The sequence below is a fragment of the Hyla sarda genome, chromosome 4 (assembly GCF_029499605.1).
Source record: "Hyla sarda isolate aHylSar1 chromosome 4, aHylSar1.hap1, whole genome shotgun sequence".
Taxonomy (NCBI): domain Eukaryota; kingdom Metazoa; phylum Chordata; class Amphibia; order Anura; family Hylidae; genus Hyla; species Hyla sarda.
In genome coordinates, this window is record NC_079192.1 from 100,777,934 (window position 1) to 100,792,028 (window position 14,095).

Here is a 14,095-nt window from a genome sequence, read left to right on the forward strand (position 1 = left end):
AATTTAATAGACTTACATGCCGCCAACTTCCCTAGTGACTGGATGAGCCTGCATTTCCAATGGGTCTGTATGGAGGAAGCACCGACCAGCACCAGTGAGGGATATACGGCAAGTGAGTAATCATGTGGCCACTTATGAACACACATATAAATATAAATTATTTATTTACAGATGGCAGCTTGATTGACCAGGTTCTTCCAGTTATGTATGTGTGTGTATATATATTTATATAATTAGGACTGCTTTTTGCGATATGGCCCCCCGGCCAGAGCAGGTAAAAATAAAATTTAAATACTAAAAGTCAGTGTTTCCCAACCAGGGTGCCTCCAGTTGTTGCACAACTAAAACTCCCAGCATGCAAAGGCTGTCCAGGCATGCTTGGAGTAGTAGTTTCACAACAGCTGGAGGCACCCTGGTAGAAAAACACTGAGCTAAGTAAAAGGGCGGCGGGAGGAAAAAAAAAAAAAAAAAAAAAAAAAAACTCTGCTCACCTACTCCCGGTTCCTGCAGATGCTGTTTCCCTCCGTGCGGTCTGATGTCTCATCTCTTCTTCATACAAGCAGTAGGACCTTTCCCTTTTCAGCCAATCACTGGCCGCAGTAGTATCACGTGTCAAGCCAGCGATTGGCTGGTCTTTTTCAGCAGCAAAAACACTAGGTTAGCGATTTGAAAACCTCGCGTATTGCTGCAGTACAAAATGTGACATAGGGGGAAGATGTGACCATGAGGGGGGAATGTGACATAGGGGGGGAAATGTGATGGAGGAAGATGTGACCATGAGGGGAGAAAGTGACAGGAGGGAGATAGAAATTAAATGGAGGAGATGTGAAATGGACGGTGTGCATAAAATGGGTGCATAGTTGTAAAATGGAGGAGATTGGACATGAAATGGTGGGATTTCACCATTTATTTATTAGATCACATATCAATATCGCAATATTTAGGCCCATAATCGCAATCGCACATTTTCCCCATATCGTACATCCCTAATATATATATATATATATATATATATATATATATATATTTATATATTTAGTCATTTTACTGATGGCAGCTTGATTGACCAGCTTTTTCCACTCATACATTACCTCCCGATCCAGGAGATCGTGCCTCCATAAATCCTAATGACTGGCGGGGCTGTGGAGTCACCGGTGTTGGAAGATCACCCATTAGAAAACCAGGCAAAAACTGGGCACTGGCCCCTGGTTTCGGCAATGTTGGCGAGCCTGTTACCATTGGTTCTCCACCTGTGGGAAAATGAAAATTAGTAATGTGCATCAAAAAAGACAAAACATTTTCATTATCACCCAGGAGGAATATGTTAACACCTCATAATATCTAGATCAATATTTAGACTGACTTCAATGGGATTCTGCTGCACTGTGCACAAGGCGGAAAGGTTTCTGCCGCAGAAATCCCGATTTCAGTGTCCAAAGGATCATTGAACCTGTTCAATATTTCTGCGGTCCTAGTGCTCCCACATCAAGTAAATGTGCAAAATGACGCCCAAATTTTATGGCAGAAATTACACACATTTTTGGCTTTAGACAGATAAACGTCTGACATTCCTAAAAAAAAAGGCCTGGCGAATCCATTTTTGCATACAAGTCTATGGCAACAGGATGCTATTGGATTACCATCTGTTATTTCTTTAAAAAAAAAACATGTAAATTACTTTAAGGCCATGTTCACATGTAAGAATTTCTGCACGGAATTTCACACGGATATTCTGCTTCAGCTAAGTCCCATTGATTTCAATAGGATTCTGCTGCACTGTTCACACAGCAGAATTCCTGCAGCAGGTGTTTCTGCCGTGGAAATTCGGATTTCCGCTTCCGCAGAAAGAATAGACTTGTCTATTCTTTCTGAGGATTGCCGTTGAGCATTTCTGAGCGGTCCTAGTGCCGGCACGTTCTGCTGCGCTCCCCTGTCAATGGAATGTCTGCAGAGAAATTTTCCTTGCGGACATTCCCCCGTGTGAACATAGCCTAAGACCTCTAAAGCTCTGCTCAAATCAATAGAGCCGACAGACCACACTGACTTATAATGGAAAAGAGCGGACATTCTATTTATTGTGTCATAGAAGTAGCAATATTTTTATTGTTTTTTGAGCACCATAACATCACTGTGTATTTAAGCCACTTTTCGGGTCAAAAACCCACCAGGTTAGTAAGTTCTCTGCAACTCGTAGAAGAACCTTTTTCAAATCACATCCAACAAGCTGTATATGTGCTGCACATTTACATACAGGAGTGGTAGAAAAACAAACATCCCACACGTCCCAATAGAAAATGCAGAAGAAGGCGGCACATTACTTGTTCTTGCAGTGTACCTGTCAGGAATAAAAATAATTAACGTATTTTCCGGCTTATAAGACGACTTTTAAACCCAGGAAAATCTTTTCCAAAGTGGGAGGGTCGTCTTATACGTCGGGTGTAGGGCGGGTGCTGCAGCGTACGCTTCTAGCAGAGACTCCGTCCCCCTAGCAATGCCGGAGCTCCGCAGTGGGCTCGGGTTTATGCAGCTACAGCGCTGCCTAGCACTGATCTGCACGTCCAGATATGGTGCGGGCTCCTGACCATATACATGTAATTGTTATGCCTCTATCACCTATATTTATTATATAAATACCTTTTTTCATTTGCTCATAGTGTTAGAAATCCTCTCAGGGGAAGGGTGGGAGGGAGGTGTGTCTGCTCCTGCAGCCTTGTCCATGACTCACAAACAAGTCTGATGCTGCAGGACTGGTTAGTGTCCCAGTAGGTATGGGGACCCCTAGTGGTGGGATTATCAGGAGCCGTTTTCTTTATTAAATATTTAAAAAAAAATTCAAACAACCATATTACAAAAGGTTTTTAATCTGTAACAACATATAAGAAGTTTTTGGATCTGACAGTGCCCCTTGAATTACTTCTTCTATGAAGCCTGACTTAAAATATAACATAACCCGATGCATTTCAGTAGTGTCGCTATCTCATCTGGGGTCCAAGCAGTCAACTTCTTAAGTCAAGCATTGACTCAAAAACTGCAGTGGCTGTTTTCCAAAAATTGTCAGAGAAAAACCTTTGTGGAGACCTATCATAGTGGAGTTTTATAGTCCCCTCTGATTGATTCAGTTGATCTGTCAGATGGGTGGGACTTTATTTTCATATGGACTGTGTGTGGCTGAGTTCTGTATAGTGACTGTAGGGGGTGTGCATATTAAATAAATGGGATGTGGTGTCATGGGTAAAATGGCAATGCCCCCTTTATTATGCTTGCCTCCATACAGTCACTGTACAGAACTCAGCAGATAAATAGAGATCTTGCTGCCAGAAATAATATCAAGTAACTATGGAATCTTAGATTTTGTGTGCGTTTCTTTTAAGCAGAAGGCTAGTAATTTACCTTCTCTATTATTGCATAATCCTTTGCCTTAAAGGAGTAATCCGGGATACAAAAACGTATCCCCTATCCTAAGGAGATCGGAAAAGTTTCAGATTGTGGGGAGCCGATCGCTGGGAGCCGAACGCTGGGACCCCCTCTCCGGCTAAATAGCACGAAGCGGGGGCCGACACGTCCCCTCAATGCAGCTCAATGGCAGAACGGAGATTGCCGAATGCAGGGCTCCGAATCTCCCATAGAGTTGTATTGAGGGGCATCTCAGCCGCTGATTTGTGCGGTGGTCGAACACGCCCCCTTCTTGTGGACTGCCGGGGCCCGCACAAGAGATTGCAGGGGGTTCCAGTGGTCAGACCCCAGCAATCTGAAAAGTATCCCCTTTCCTTAGGATAGGGGATACATTTTCATATTCCGGATTACCGTATTTTTCGCCGTATAAGACGCACTTTTTCTTCCCCAAAACGTGGGGGGAAAAGTTGGTGCGTCTTATACGGCGAATATACGCCCGAGGCTGCTGCGGGCGAGAGCGGGAAGTCAGCGGTAAGTACAGAGGCTGCGGCGGTGCGGTACAGCGCTGACTACCCGCTCCCCACCCGCAGCAGCCTCATGACCGCCGGTGAATTTTTCACCTCACACCGGCTATGTTTATTGCCCTATGCCTGGAACATACAGTTCCGGGCGCCGGGCAAGTGAATTACTAATAACTGTATACTAAAAACCAGGGGGCCTCCAGCTGTTCTGAAACTACAACTACCAGCATGCCCGGACCGGCAAAGGCTGTCTGGGCATGCTGGTAGTTGTAGTTTCACAACAGCTGGAGGCCCCCTGGTTTTTAATATACAGTATTAGTTTTTACCTGCTCTGGCCGGCCCCCGCCTGCAGCCGCACACAGGAGCCGGCCCGGGCAGATAATCATAGGTTTTCCTATGCCGGACATCCCTATGTCCCGAAAAATCTCTTCGGGACATAAGGCTGTCCGCGGGTCACTCACCATTCCCCGGCCGATGCGCGTCCTCCTCCGGTCCTCCTGCGGTCTTCCTGCGATCCTCTGCCTCTCTATGGTTGTACGCACGGGACCTCAGTGACGTCCCGTGCGTACAACCATAGAGGCGCCGGAGGACCGGAGGAAGACGCACGCCGACCGGGGCCTGGTGAGTGACCGGCGGTGTGTAATCTTCAGCGTTCCGGTCACCGCTCCTCCGGTCCCGGCACCTACTGCTATGGTCCATAGGCCATAGCAGTAGATGTGACACTGGGCCAGAGGAGCAGTGACCGGATCACTGTGGGGGCAGCACACAGAGATACAGCCTCCAGCCATACACTGTATATGGCTGGAAGCTGTATGTCTGTGGGGGGGAGCTGCCTACTATTGCGGGGGAACTATACTGCTAACCATTGTGGGGGAACTATACTGCCAACCATTGTGGGGGAACTATACTGCCAACCATTGTGGAGGGGGGGGGGGAGCTGCCTACCATTTTGGAGGGGGGGGGGGGGGAGCTGCCTACCATTGTGGGGGAACTATACTGCCAACTATTGTGGGGGGGAGCTGCCAGTGCCTACCATTGTGGGGAAACTATACTGCCAACTATTGTGGGGAAACTATACTGCCAACCATTGTGGGGAAACTATACTGCCAACCATTGTGGGGGAACTATACAGCCAACTATTGTGGGGGAACTATACAGCCAACCATTGTGGGGGGGAGGGGGGAGGAGCTGCCTACCATTGTGGGGGAACTATACTGCCAACTATTGTGGGGGAACTATACTGATATAAAATATTTTACTACAGTATTTGGTTCAGAATCTTTTTTTTCTAGATTTTCCTCCTTTAAAATTGGGTGCGTCTTATATGCCGGAGCGTCTTATATGGCGAAAAATACGGTACTCCTTTATCTGTCATCGGTGAATGCTGCACTAACCTGTTGGTACAGGCGTGTTGTGCAGGTAACAGATAATGATACTTACCTATGCTCGATCCTCTTATCTTCCTTATTCCGGTGGCAGGCTTGGTGCAATGCAGGAGCATGCTGACATCACCACTGCTGCTTCCCCACACCGGCTTGCAGCAGGACCCAGCAGCGTTAATGTCAGAATGCTCCTGCCAAGCACCAAGCCTGCCACCGGAATAAGGAAGACAAACTGGACCACAGATCGTGGGTAAGTAACACTATCATCAGTGTCATCCGCACTGTCTGTCTGTAACAATAGGTGAGTGCAGGTGACACTGACGACAGTTTTGCTTTAAGTTTTTGCAGAGTTTTAGCATAATAATCCACCATACAGCCCCAAATCTCAGAACAAAGACGTGGTAATTCTAGGCTAGAATGGGGCCCTGCTCTTCCTGCAATGTCCAGAACGGGGCCCGTCTCTCCCATGCACGGAGCAGGGTCAATATAATCCTTGTGCATTCTATATGGGAGTACAGTACTCGAGTATCTCTGGATCTACCATAGAGAATGCATGGAGGGTGCACATCGTCCGAGCAGAGGGAGACTCTGACGCCACTTTGATTCATTGGAGTCCCAGAGGTCGGACCTAACAACTCCTCCCCCCCCCCCCCCCCCACGATCAGACACTTATCCCCTATGCTGTGGATAGGGGGAAAGTTTTCAAACCCTGGAGTACCCCTTTAAAAAGAGCAGCACGTTAAACTTTAAGGTCAATAAACGTAAATATTTTAGAATTGACTGCAATGTAATCAGTAGTTAACTCAGTTTGAGCAATTTAAAGGAGTACTCCCGTGGAAAACTTATTTTATTTTATTTTTTTTAAATCAACTGGTGCCAGAAAGTTAAACAGATTTGTAAATTACTTCTATGAAAAAAATCTTAATCCTTCCAGTACTTATTAGCTGCTGAATACTACAAAGGAAATGTTTTTCTTTTTGGAACACAGAGCTCTGTGCTGACATCTCTGTCCATTTTAGGAACTGTCCAGAGTAGGAGCAAACATATGCTACTCTGGACAGTTCCTAAAATGGACAGAGGTGTCAGCAGAGAGCACTGTGGTCATGATGTCCGCAGAGAGCTGTGTTCCAAAAAGAAAAGAATTTCCTCTGTAGTATTCAGCAGCTAATAAGTACTGGAAGGATTAAGATTTTTCAACAGAAGTAATTTACAAATCTGTTTAACTTTCTGGCACCAGTTATTTAAAAAAAAAAAAAAAAATGAAGTTTTCCACGGGAGTACCCCTTTAAGTCAATGGGGCCCATGCTTTAATATTTCAGCATATTATTTAGACAACTGCCAACTTACCAGGGCATCAAGAACAACCCGTCCTATGATTCACTGTGCCACGCAAATGTGTAGACGGGCGTGATGCAAGTAAAAGAGGTTGTCCTGCCTATAATAATGTACGGCTCATCCTTAGCATAGGTCATCAATAGAGATGAGCGAACTTACAGTAAATTCGATTCCTCAAGAACTTCTCGGCTCGGCAGTTGCTGACTTTTCCTGCATAAATTAGTTCAGCTTTCAGGTGCTCCTGTGGGCTGGAAAAGGTGGATACAGTCCTAGGAGAGTCTTTCCTAGGACTGTATCCACCTTTTCCAGCCCACCGGAGCACCGGAAAGCTGAACTAATTTATCCAGGATAAGTCATCAACTGCCGAGCCGAGACGTTCGTGACGAATCGAATTTACTGTAAGTTCGCTCATCTCTAATCATCAATATTAGATCTGTGGAGGTCCCACTCCTGGCACCACATTGATCAAAAGAGGTCATGGTGCCAGTTCTGCAGCATGTAGAGTTGTGTTTTTGAACCTGTATGTCTCCAGCTGTTGCAAAACTACAACTCCCAGCATGCCTGGACAGCCAACGGCTGTCCAGGCATGCTGGGAGTTGTAGTTTTGCAACAGCTGGAGACACACAGGTAAAAAAAAAAAAAAAAACACAATTCTACAGGCTGCAGAACTGGCATTGTTACCTCTTTTGTCCAGGCATGCTGGGAGTTGTAGTTTTGCAACAGCTGGAGGCACACAAGATGAGAATTGCTGCTATAGAATGTCTTTATCTGTTGCAAGCCAGTCTGCAACCCAAATACAACAGCAATACCACAGGTTAGTACCATTCAATTACAATATTGTTACAATTACCAAAACTACAACTCTCAGCATGCCTGGATAGGAGTTGTAGTTTTGCATAGGCGGAGGACCACTCACATGATAACAGTATACGGAAGGCAGCTCAATAAACCGCAGGCACCAAGTGCAATGAGGCTCAGCTCACATTTCACACTCGGCGTTACCGCACAGCCGAAACGCACGATACAGACAGCCCGAAGTTATCAAAACGTAAAGGAAGCTTTACTGACCCAGTGCCAGAGGCTCCAAGAAGAAGGCAGCCATGTCTGCGGGATCAGCCCGGCGTCACATGGGCCAGGAAAGTTACCCGCCAATCCCTTCTGAGATTCCGGGAATCTCAGCTCTCCGTCAGTCACGTGTCCGCCTGTCATCACCAGAGCGAGGCGTGAGACGCACGATGGTTCCGTCTCCCTGGTAGCGACGTCAGAACGAGACACGTCATCCTGAGCTGTGATTGGTAAACACAGAGAAGCCGGATCTGAGGATTTTTGGCACTGTCAGCATGGAACTGGGGGACCAGGAGGTCCCGGCGGCCAAGCCCGATATAGAGGTGGAATGGAGCGCCTTCTTCCAGGAGGCAGGTAGGTACGGGAGGATGGAGTGCAGTGCTGCTGCTGGCCTATGGGGGGCACCAGGGGGTCACAGTCATGTCGCAGGGACATGTACATTATGGCAGATTGAGAGATCTCGGCCTTTTTTGTTGTTAACAATAAATAAAATGTTTCTCTTTTTTTGTTTTAGTTATCAACATCAAAAACCTGGATTTTTCTTAATTCTTACAAAAATAATATATTTTGTAAGGGAGAAATGTGTATTTTTTTTTGCCTGCCATGGGAACCCATCAGCACCCTATAATTGGGTTGTGGGGGTACTGATGGGGGGGACACAGGGAACTCTCTCAATATGGATCCACTGTGGTGACCTGACCCCTGTTGTACAGTGTGGGCAATCATAAGTGGGTAATGGTGCAGGTTATTATGTTAAATGGTACCTGTCATTTGTAATAGAAATGTAATATGTTATAGATTAGCCTATTTCAATTACCTTTCTAATATACTTCTTAATAAAATTTTGGAACTTTGTGTTAAATTAACCCCGAAAACTTTGTCCACAGGGTTCTCCTTCTGGTCCTGCCTGCAGTCCTGCTTGCAGATTGTCTCCTGCAGCAGCCTGGCAGAGACAAAAGTCAGAAAATGCAGGTAGGACCTCAGCTCAGCACAGGGTATAGAGTGTTTGGAGATGAATATTTCAGCTCCATTTGCCTTTGAGCTGAGCTAGACTGTAGAGTCATGTTGCCTTCAGTGCATAGTGCTAAATATTGTCCCAATTATTATAGTCCCCTTTGCAAGTTGCTTGGCAGAGCTGATACACTGTAGAGTTCAGAGTTGAGAGAGGTGTGTGCAGTCTCAGCCAATCACAGACCATCTCACACTGAACTGTTCTGAGCTGTGTGAGGGAGGAAGTTCTCCCCTGTATGGCTTCAGATGAGGTCAGGCCTGCTGGGTAACGCCCCTTCCCAGTCGGAACCTGAAACTGAGCAGAAAATATAGCACAATATCAAGGTAGAAAACAAACAGAAAATAAAAAATAAAGGCAGGGGGCGTTCATCATGATGCTGGTAGTGAACTGGGAGGATTACAAAAATGTCAAACTCATGACAGGTACTCTTTAAAGGAGATATCCAGTGCTGAAAAACTTATCCCCTATCCTAAGGATAGGGGATACGTTTCAGATTGTGGGGGGTCCGACCGCTGTGGCCCCCCACGATCTCCTGTACGGGTCCCCGGCAGCCCGTGGGAAGGCGGTGTGTTCACCACCGCACAAAACGGCGGCCGACACGCCCCCTCAGTACAACTCTATGGCAGAGCTTTAGATTGCCGAAGGCAGCACTCTGGCTCTGCCATAGAGTTGTATTGAGGGGGTGTGTCAGCCACTGCTTCGTGCGGTGGTCAACACGCCTCCTTCCCGCGGGCTGCCGGGGCCCCGTACAGGAGATCCCGGGGGGCCCCAGCGGTCGAACCTCCCGCGATCTAAAACTTATCGCCTATCCTTAGGATAGGGGATATGTTTTTCAGCACTGGACTACCCCTTTAACATTACTGTTATGTAATCAATATTATACCTTTTTTTAGGCCTCATATAATGTCCCAGTCATAACATTGAACATCAGCTGCAATGTGCCATTAGCACATTTACATGATTGGCACAGCATCCCACCGGATGAAGCCAGCCAGATTCCTAGTGGATGACGCTAGTGAATGGAGTCAGCATCCCAGTGAGTTAGGTCAGGGGATAGGAGTGGTGTCCCAGTGGGTAAAGCTAGGGGATTTGATTGGTGTTCCAGTGGGTAAAGCTAGAGGATCGGATTGGTGTCCCAGTGGGTAAAGCTAGAGGATCGGATTGGTGTCCCAGTGGGTAAGGCTAGAGGATCGGATTGGTGCCCCAGTGGGTAAGGCTAGAGGATCGGATTGGTGTCCCAGTGGGTAAGGCTAGAGGATCGGATTGGTGCCCAAGTGGGTAAGGCTAGAGGATCGGATTGGTGTTCCAGTGGGTAAGGCTAGAGGATCGGATTGGTGTCCCAGTGGGTAAGGCTAGAGGATCGGATTGGTGTCCCAGTGGGTAAGGCTAGAGGATCGGATTGGTGTCCCAGTGGGTAAGGCTAGGGGATCTGATTGGTGTTCCAGTGAGTAAAGCTAGAGGATCTGATTGGTGTCCCAGTGGGTAAAGCTAGGGGATCTGATTGGTGTTCCAGTGGGTAAGGCTAGAGGATCGGATTGGTGTCCCAGTGGGTAAGGCTAGAGGATCGGATTGGTGCCCCAGTGGGTAAGGCTAGAGGATCGGATTGGTGTCCCAGTGGGTAAGGCTAGGGGATCTGATTGGTGTTCCAGTGGGTAAAGCTAGAGGATAGGATTGGTGTCCCAGTGGGTAAAGCTAGGGGATCTGATTGGTGTTCCAGTGGGTAAGGCTACGGGATCTGATTGGTGTTCCAGTGGGTAAGGCTAGGGGATCTGATTGGTGTCCCAGTGGGTAAAGCTAGAGGATCGGATTGGTGTTCCAGTGGGTAAGGCTAGGGCATCGGATTGGTGTCCCAGGGGGTAAGGCTAGGGGATCGGATTGGTGTCCCAGGGGGTAAGGCTAGGGGATCGGATTGGTGTCCCAGGGGGTAAGGCAAGGGGGTGGGAGCGGTGTCCCAACCCCTTTTCTCCCTGTTGAGGCCACGTGATGGCTGCAGTGTCCATACCAATTCATAAGGTCCACATTACTCTGGATATGACCTCATGACCATAAAGTCAAAATTTCATTTTCTTCTCATACATTTTGCCCAAGCAGACAGTGCTTGGGTATAAGAATGGGACAATTCACAAGGCCAGTATAGATGTTGGTGTGAGTTATGAGAGGCCCTTGTATTAGGATTTGGCAAAGTGCATGTTTGATGCCAGTGTTTAATGCATTTCTAATTATGTCTGTTCTTCCCTCAGTGGGCACAGTGCTGTCGAGCTATGGATGGTTTATCCTGTTGGGCTGTGTATTGCTGTATATGCTGAAACAGAGGTTCTCCGACAACATCAGCTCCTTGCTGACATCTCCACCCAGGTCCACAGAAGGTGATTATTGTAATATTTTAGCCTTGTTTCTTTTTAAGTTTTACTTAGCATTACTTATAACTATAACTTGAATGGCACAATTTAGCTGTCAAAGGAAAGATGGAATATTAGCTATATGGTGTACTGATATCAGAATAATGGATTTACCATAATACTCTACTCTGTCCCATGTTGCAGTCCAAATGGCGCAACAAAGATAGACGTGTTTTTATGTATCCCCGGAGACATGCATTTTATCTCGCCCTTTTACCTCCTTTACTAAACAGTAAAGCTGGCCATACACATTAGAGGAGTGTCAGCTGAACCTGACAATTTAGATGGGACTGGCCAACCGTGTAATGTGTATGGGTTCTTCCTAACTCTCCCTGGAGAGCTGATGCCAGAAGAGAGAGGGGGTGAATATGTTGGAATTAAACTGTCCCATCCTTTTGTTCTTAGGAAGATATTCTGCCACTAGAGGAGTCTGGCAGTGGTTTTCTTTCGTCTCAACGCTGAAAACATATGCACATTGACTTGGAGTCAAGCGTGCATGTGTATGTGGGAACCAGGAGAGAGCGCTGTTGGCAGAGGCAGTGTTTGGTCATCAGCTGCCTTATGTATGTGGGTGGTCATCTGTAGTCTAGTAGAGGGGCAAAGATTAGGCTGCTTTGTCTTCAGCATTGGAAGAAATCATCCAAGCTGCAGTGAAGATCTGGTATGTTGTGCCTTGACCCTTAAAGGGGAACTCCGGTACTTTTTCTTCTTATCACCTATCCTAATGGATAATGGACAAGTATCTGATTGCAGGGGCTCCAAATGCTGGGACCTCCCGCAATTTCCTGTCTAGTACCCACGGTGTTCTGAAGACTTTTGTTCAGTACACTGGCTCTCCTTGTGCACGGAGCGGTAGTGGTTGACACTCCACAACCCTCCATGCCCTGTCTATGGGAGAGCAGGATACACAAGTATAAGCTTGAGAAAACGCCTGTGTGGCAGAAATGTTTCTTTTTGGACTTGTGGTACCAAGTTAAAGGAATTTACCATGGAAATGTAAAAAATGTAGTAAAAGTCTCGCCCTGCACTAAAACAATAAAAAATGACATACTTGCCTCCACTGCTCCCCATGGCACTACAGCGGTGATATCTTCTGGTCGCCGCTCCTGAGCTGTTCTCTCAACTTCTGATGTAAAAACGTTTTATATGTCGTTCTAAAATGACATATTTTCAGTACTAAATTATTTTAAACATGTTGCATAATAGGAATTAACCTCAGCTTGTCTGATTATGCACTGTGTGCAGTTCCATTCAACATCGTATGCAACCTACCATACCTTGGAAGAATGTTTGTTTGTCCTTATGGCTACAGCATTGACTTAAAGGGGAAGCTACCTTTTCACACATTCGTTGTAATGATTGTCTTCCAATGAAAGAACACAAAATGATTAAAGGGGTATTCCGGGCAAAAACATTTTATCCCCCATCCAAAGGATAGGGGATAAGATGTCTGATCATGGGGGGCCCGCTGCTGAGACCCCCCGTGATCTCCCTGCAGCACCCGCATTCTATGCGGGTGCTGAATCTCCAGTTTTGGAAACCTCCAGTTTCCGGGACTGGGGACGTGACGTCACGCCACGCCCCCTCCATTCATGTCTATGGGAGGGGGCGTGACGACAGTCACGCCCCCTCCCATAGACATGAATTGAGGGGGCATGACGTGACGTCATGTCCCCAGTCCCGGAAACCCGGTGGTTTCCGAAACTTGAGATTCAGCACCCGCATAGAATGCGAGTGCTGCAGGGAGATCACAGGGGGTCTCAGCAGCAGGCCCCCCACGATCAGACATCTTATCCCCTATCCTTAGGATAGGGGATAAATGCTTTTGCCCAGAATACCCCTTTAAATATACATCTGTTGTTTATCATCAATGATAAGGTGTGATCATTCATAAAAATATGCTTTTAGTGTATTTGTTACCTGTCAATGGATGTAATACTAGTTGTCTTGGCAGACCCAAATGATGTGGTTAGAAGACAAGAAGCAGTGGCTGCAGCCAGGATGAGGATGCAAGAGGAGCTCAATGCTCAGGCCGAGAGGTTTAAAGAGAAGCAGAGACAGGTGGGTAGTAGTGATGTCCTTTTTTCTTAAATGGAGACTGGTAAAATGAAAAACCGGTTTAGGAGGCGCTGCACAGAATTTGAACGGAAAAGAAGGACTCGAGCAGCACAGGACAACGAAAATTTTTATTTTGGTAACACAGAAACTGAACAGGACATCCAGACCAGTACCCTACACGTTGTACATTCTGAACCTGGGAACTGTTAGTGGACCTGAAGAATGCATTAGTGAATGCCGAAACGCGTTGTCCCCATTACCAAAATAACAATTTCCGTTGTCCTGTGCTGCTACTCCTTTTTCGTTCAAATTCTATGGTTGGATCGCAGCAGCCAGTACCCGCATTCCCTTCCGTCATCACTATTGTTGCACATTCAAGTGCAACTACCAACAAGGTCGGTATATCACTGTGGTGGGGTGGAGGGTGCACACCAGTGACTATACCTCATCAGGAGTCGCCCCCGGTGTGTTTTTTTATCTCTCCCCTTAAACCTTTTCTTAAAAATAACCTGTCAGGTCTCCAAGTCTTCAAACACCTGACAGTTAAGTGTTCAGAGACTGCTCTTCTCTGCTGCACACAGTTCTGCACAGAGTTTAAAATGAAAAAAAACTTTCAACTGGGCCCCCACCAGTGTTATCCAGTCACAGAAGAGGGGACAAGGTGGTTTCCAGTCACTCGCTGTGCTCTCCTCCCACCAGTCGGACTTTATTGGCACCCTAAGTAGTGGGCTTCTCCCTGCATTCATGCTGTCATTCAAGCTAGTTTGGTTGGGCGGAGGCACAGCGAGTGTTCTCCTGTGCTAGGCAGATTTATAATTTGCCCTTTTTTAATGTGTAACTTCCAGCCTACCTTTCTTTCCTGTTGGCTGAAGTGTGCCTGGTTTTCGTGGTGTGTCTGTTTCTGCCTGATTTATTATTTTAGACTTTTTT

General features: G+C 46.6%; 2 protein-coding genes across 2 annotated transcripts in view; one reads left to right on the forward strand and one right to left on the reverse strand.

The window, feature by feature from the left end:
• The window catches only part of LOC130368310 (nucleoporin NUP35-like), a 29,019-nt gene extending 21,170 nt beyond the window's left edge, over positions 1-7,849 (reverse strand). Inside the window, exons 1-2 of the mRNA XM_056571781.1 lie at positions 7,700-7,849; positions 1,092-1,250 (exon numbers count right to left, since the gene is read on the reverse strand). Of these exons, the coding sequence (XP_056427756.1) occupies positions 1,092-1,250; positions 7,700-7,733 (193 nt within the window). The 5' untranslated portion in view covers positions 7,734-7,849. The remainder of the gene's footprint in view (positions 1-1,091; positions 1,251-7,699) is intronic.
• A 44-nt stretch (positions 7,850-7,893) lies between these two features.
• The window catches only part of SELENOS (selenoprotein S), a 33,174-nt gene continuing 26,972 nt past the window's right edge, over positions 7,894-14,095 (forward strand). Inside the window, exons 1-3 of the mRNA XM_056571782.1 lie at positions 7,894-8,050; positions 10,949-11,074; positions 13,062-13,168. Of these exons, the coding sequence (XP_056427757.1) occupies positions 7,972-8,050; positions 10,949-11,074; positions 13,062-13,168 (312 nt within the window). The 5' untranslated portion in view covers positions 7,894-7,971. The remainder of the gene's footprint in view (positions 8,051-10,948; positions 11,075-13,061; positions 13,169-14,095) is intronic.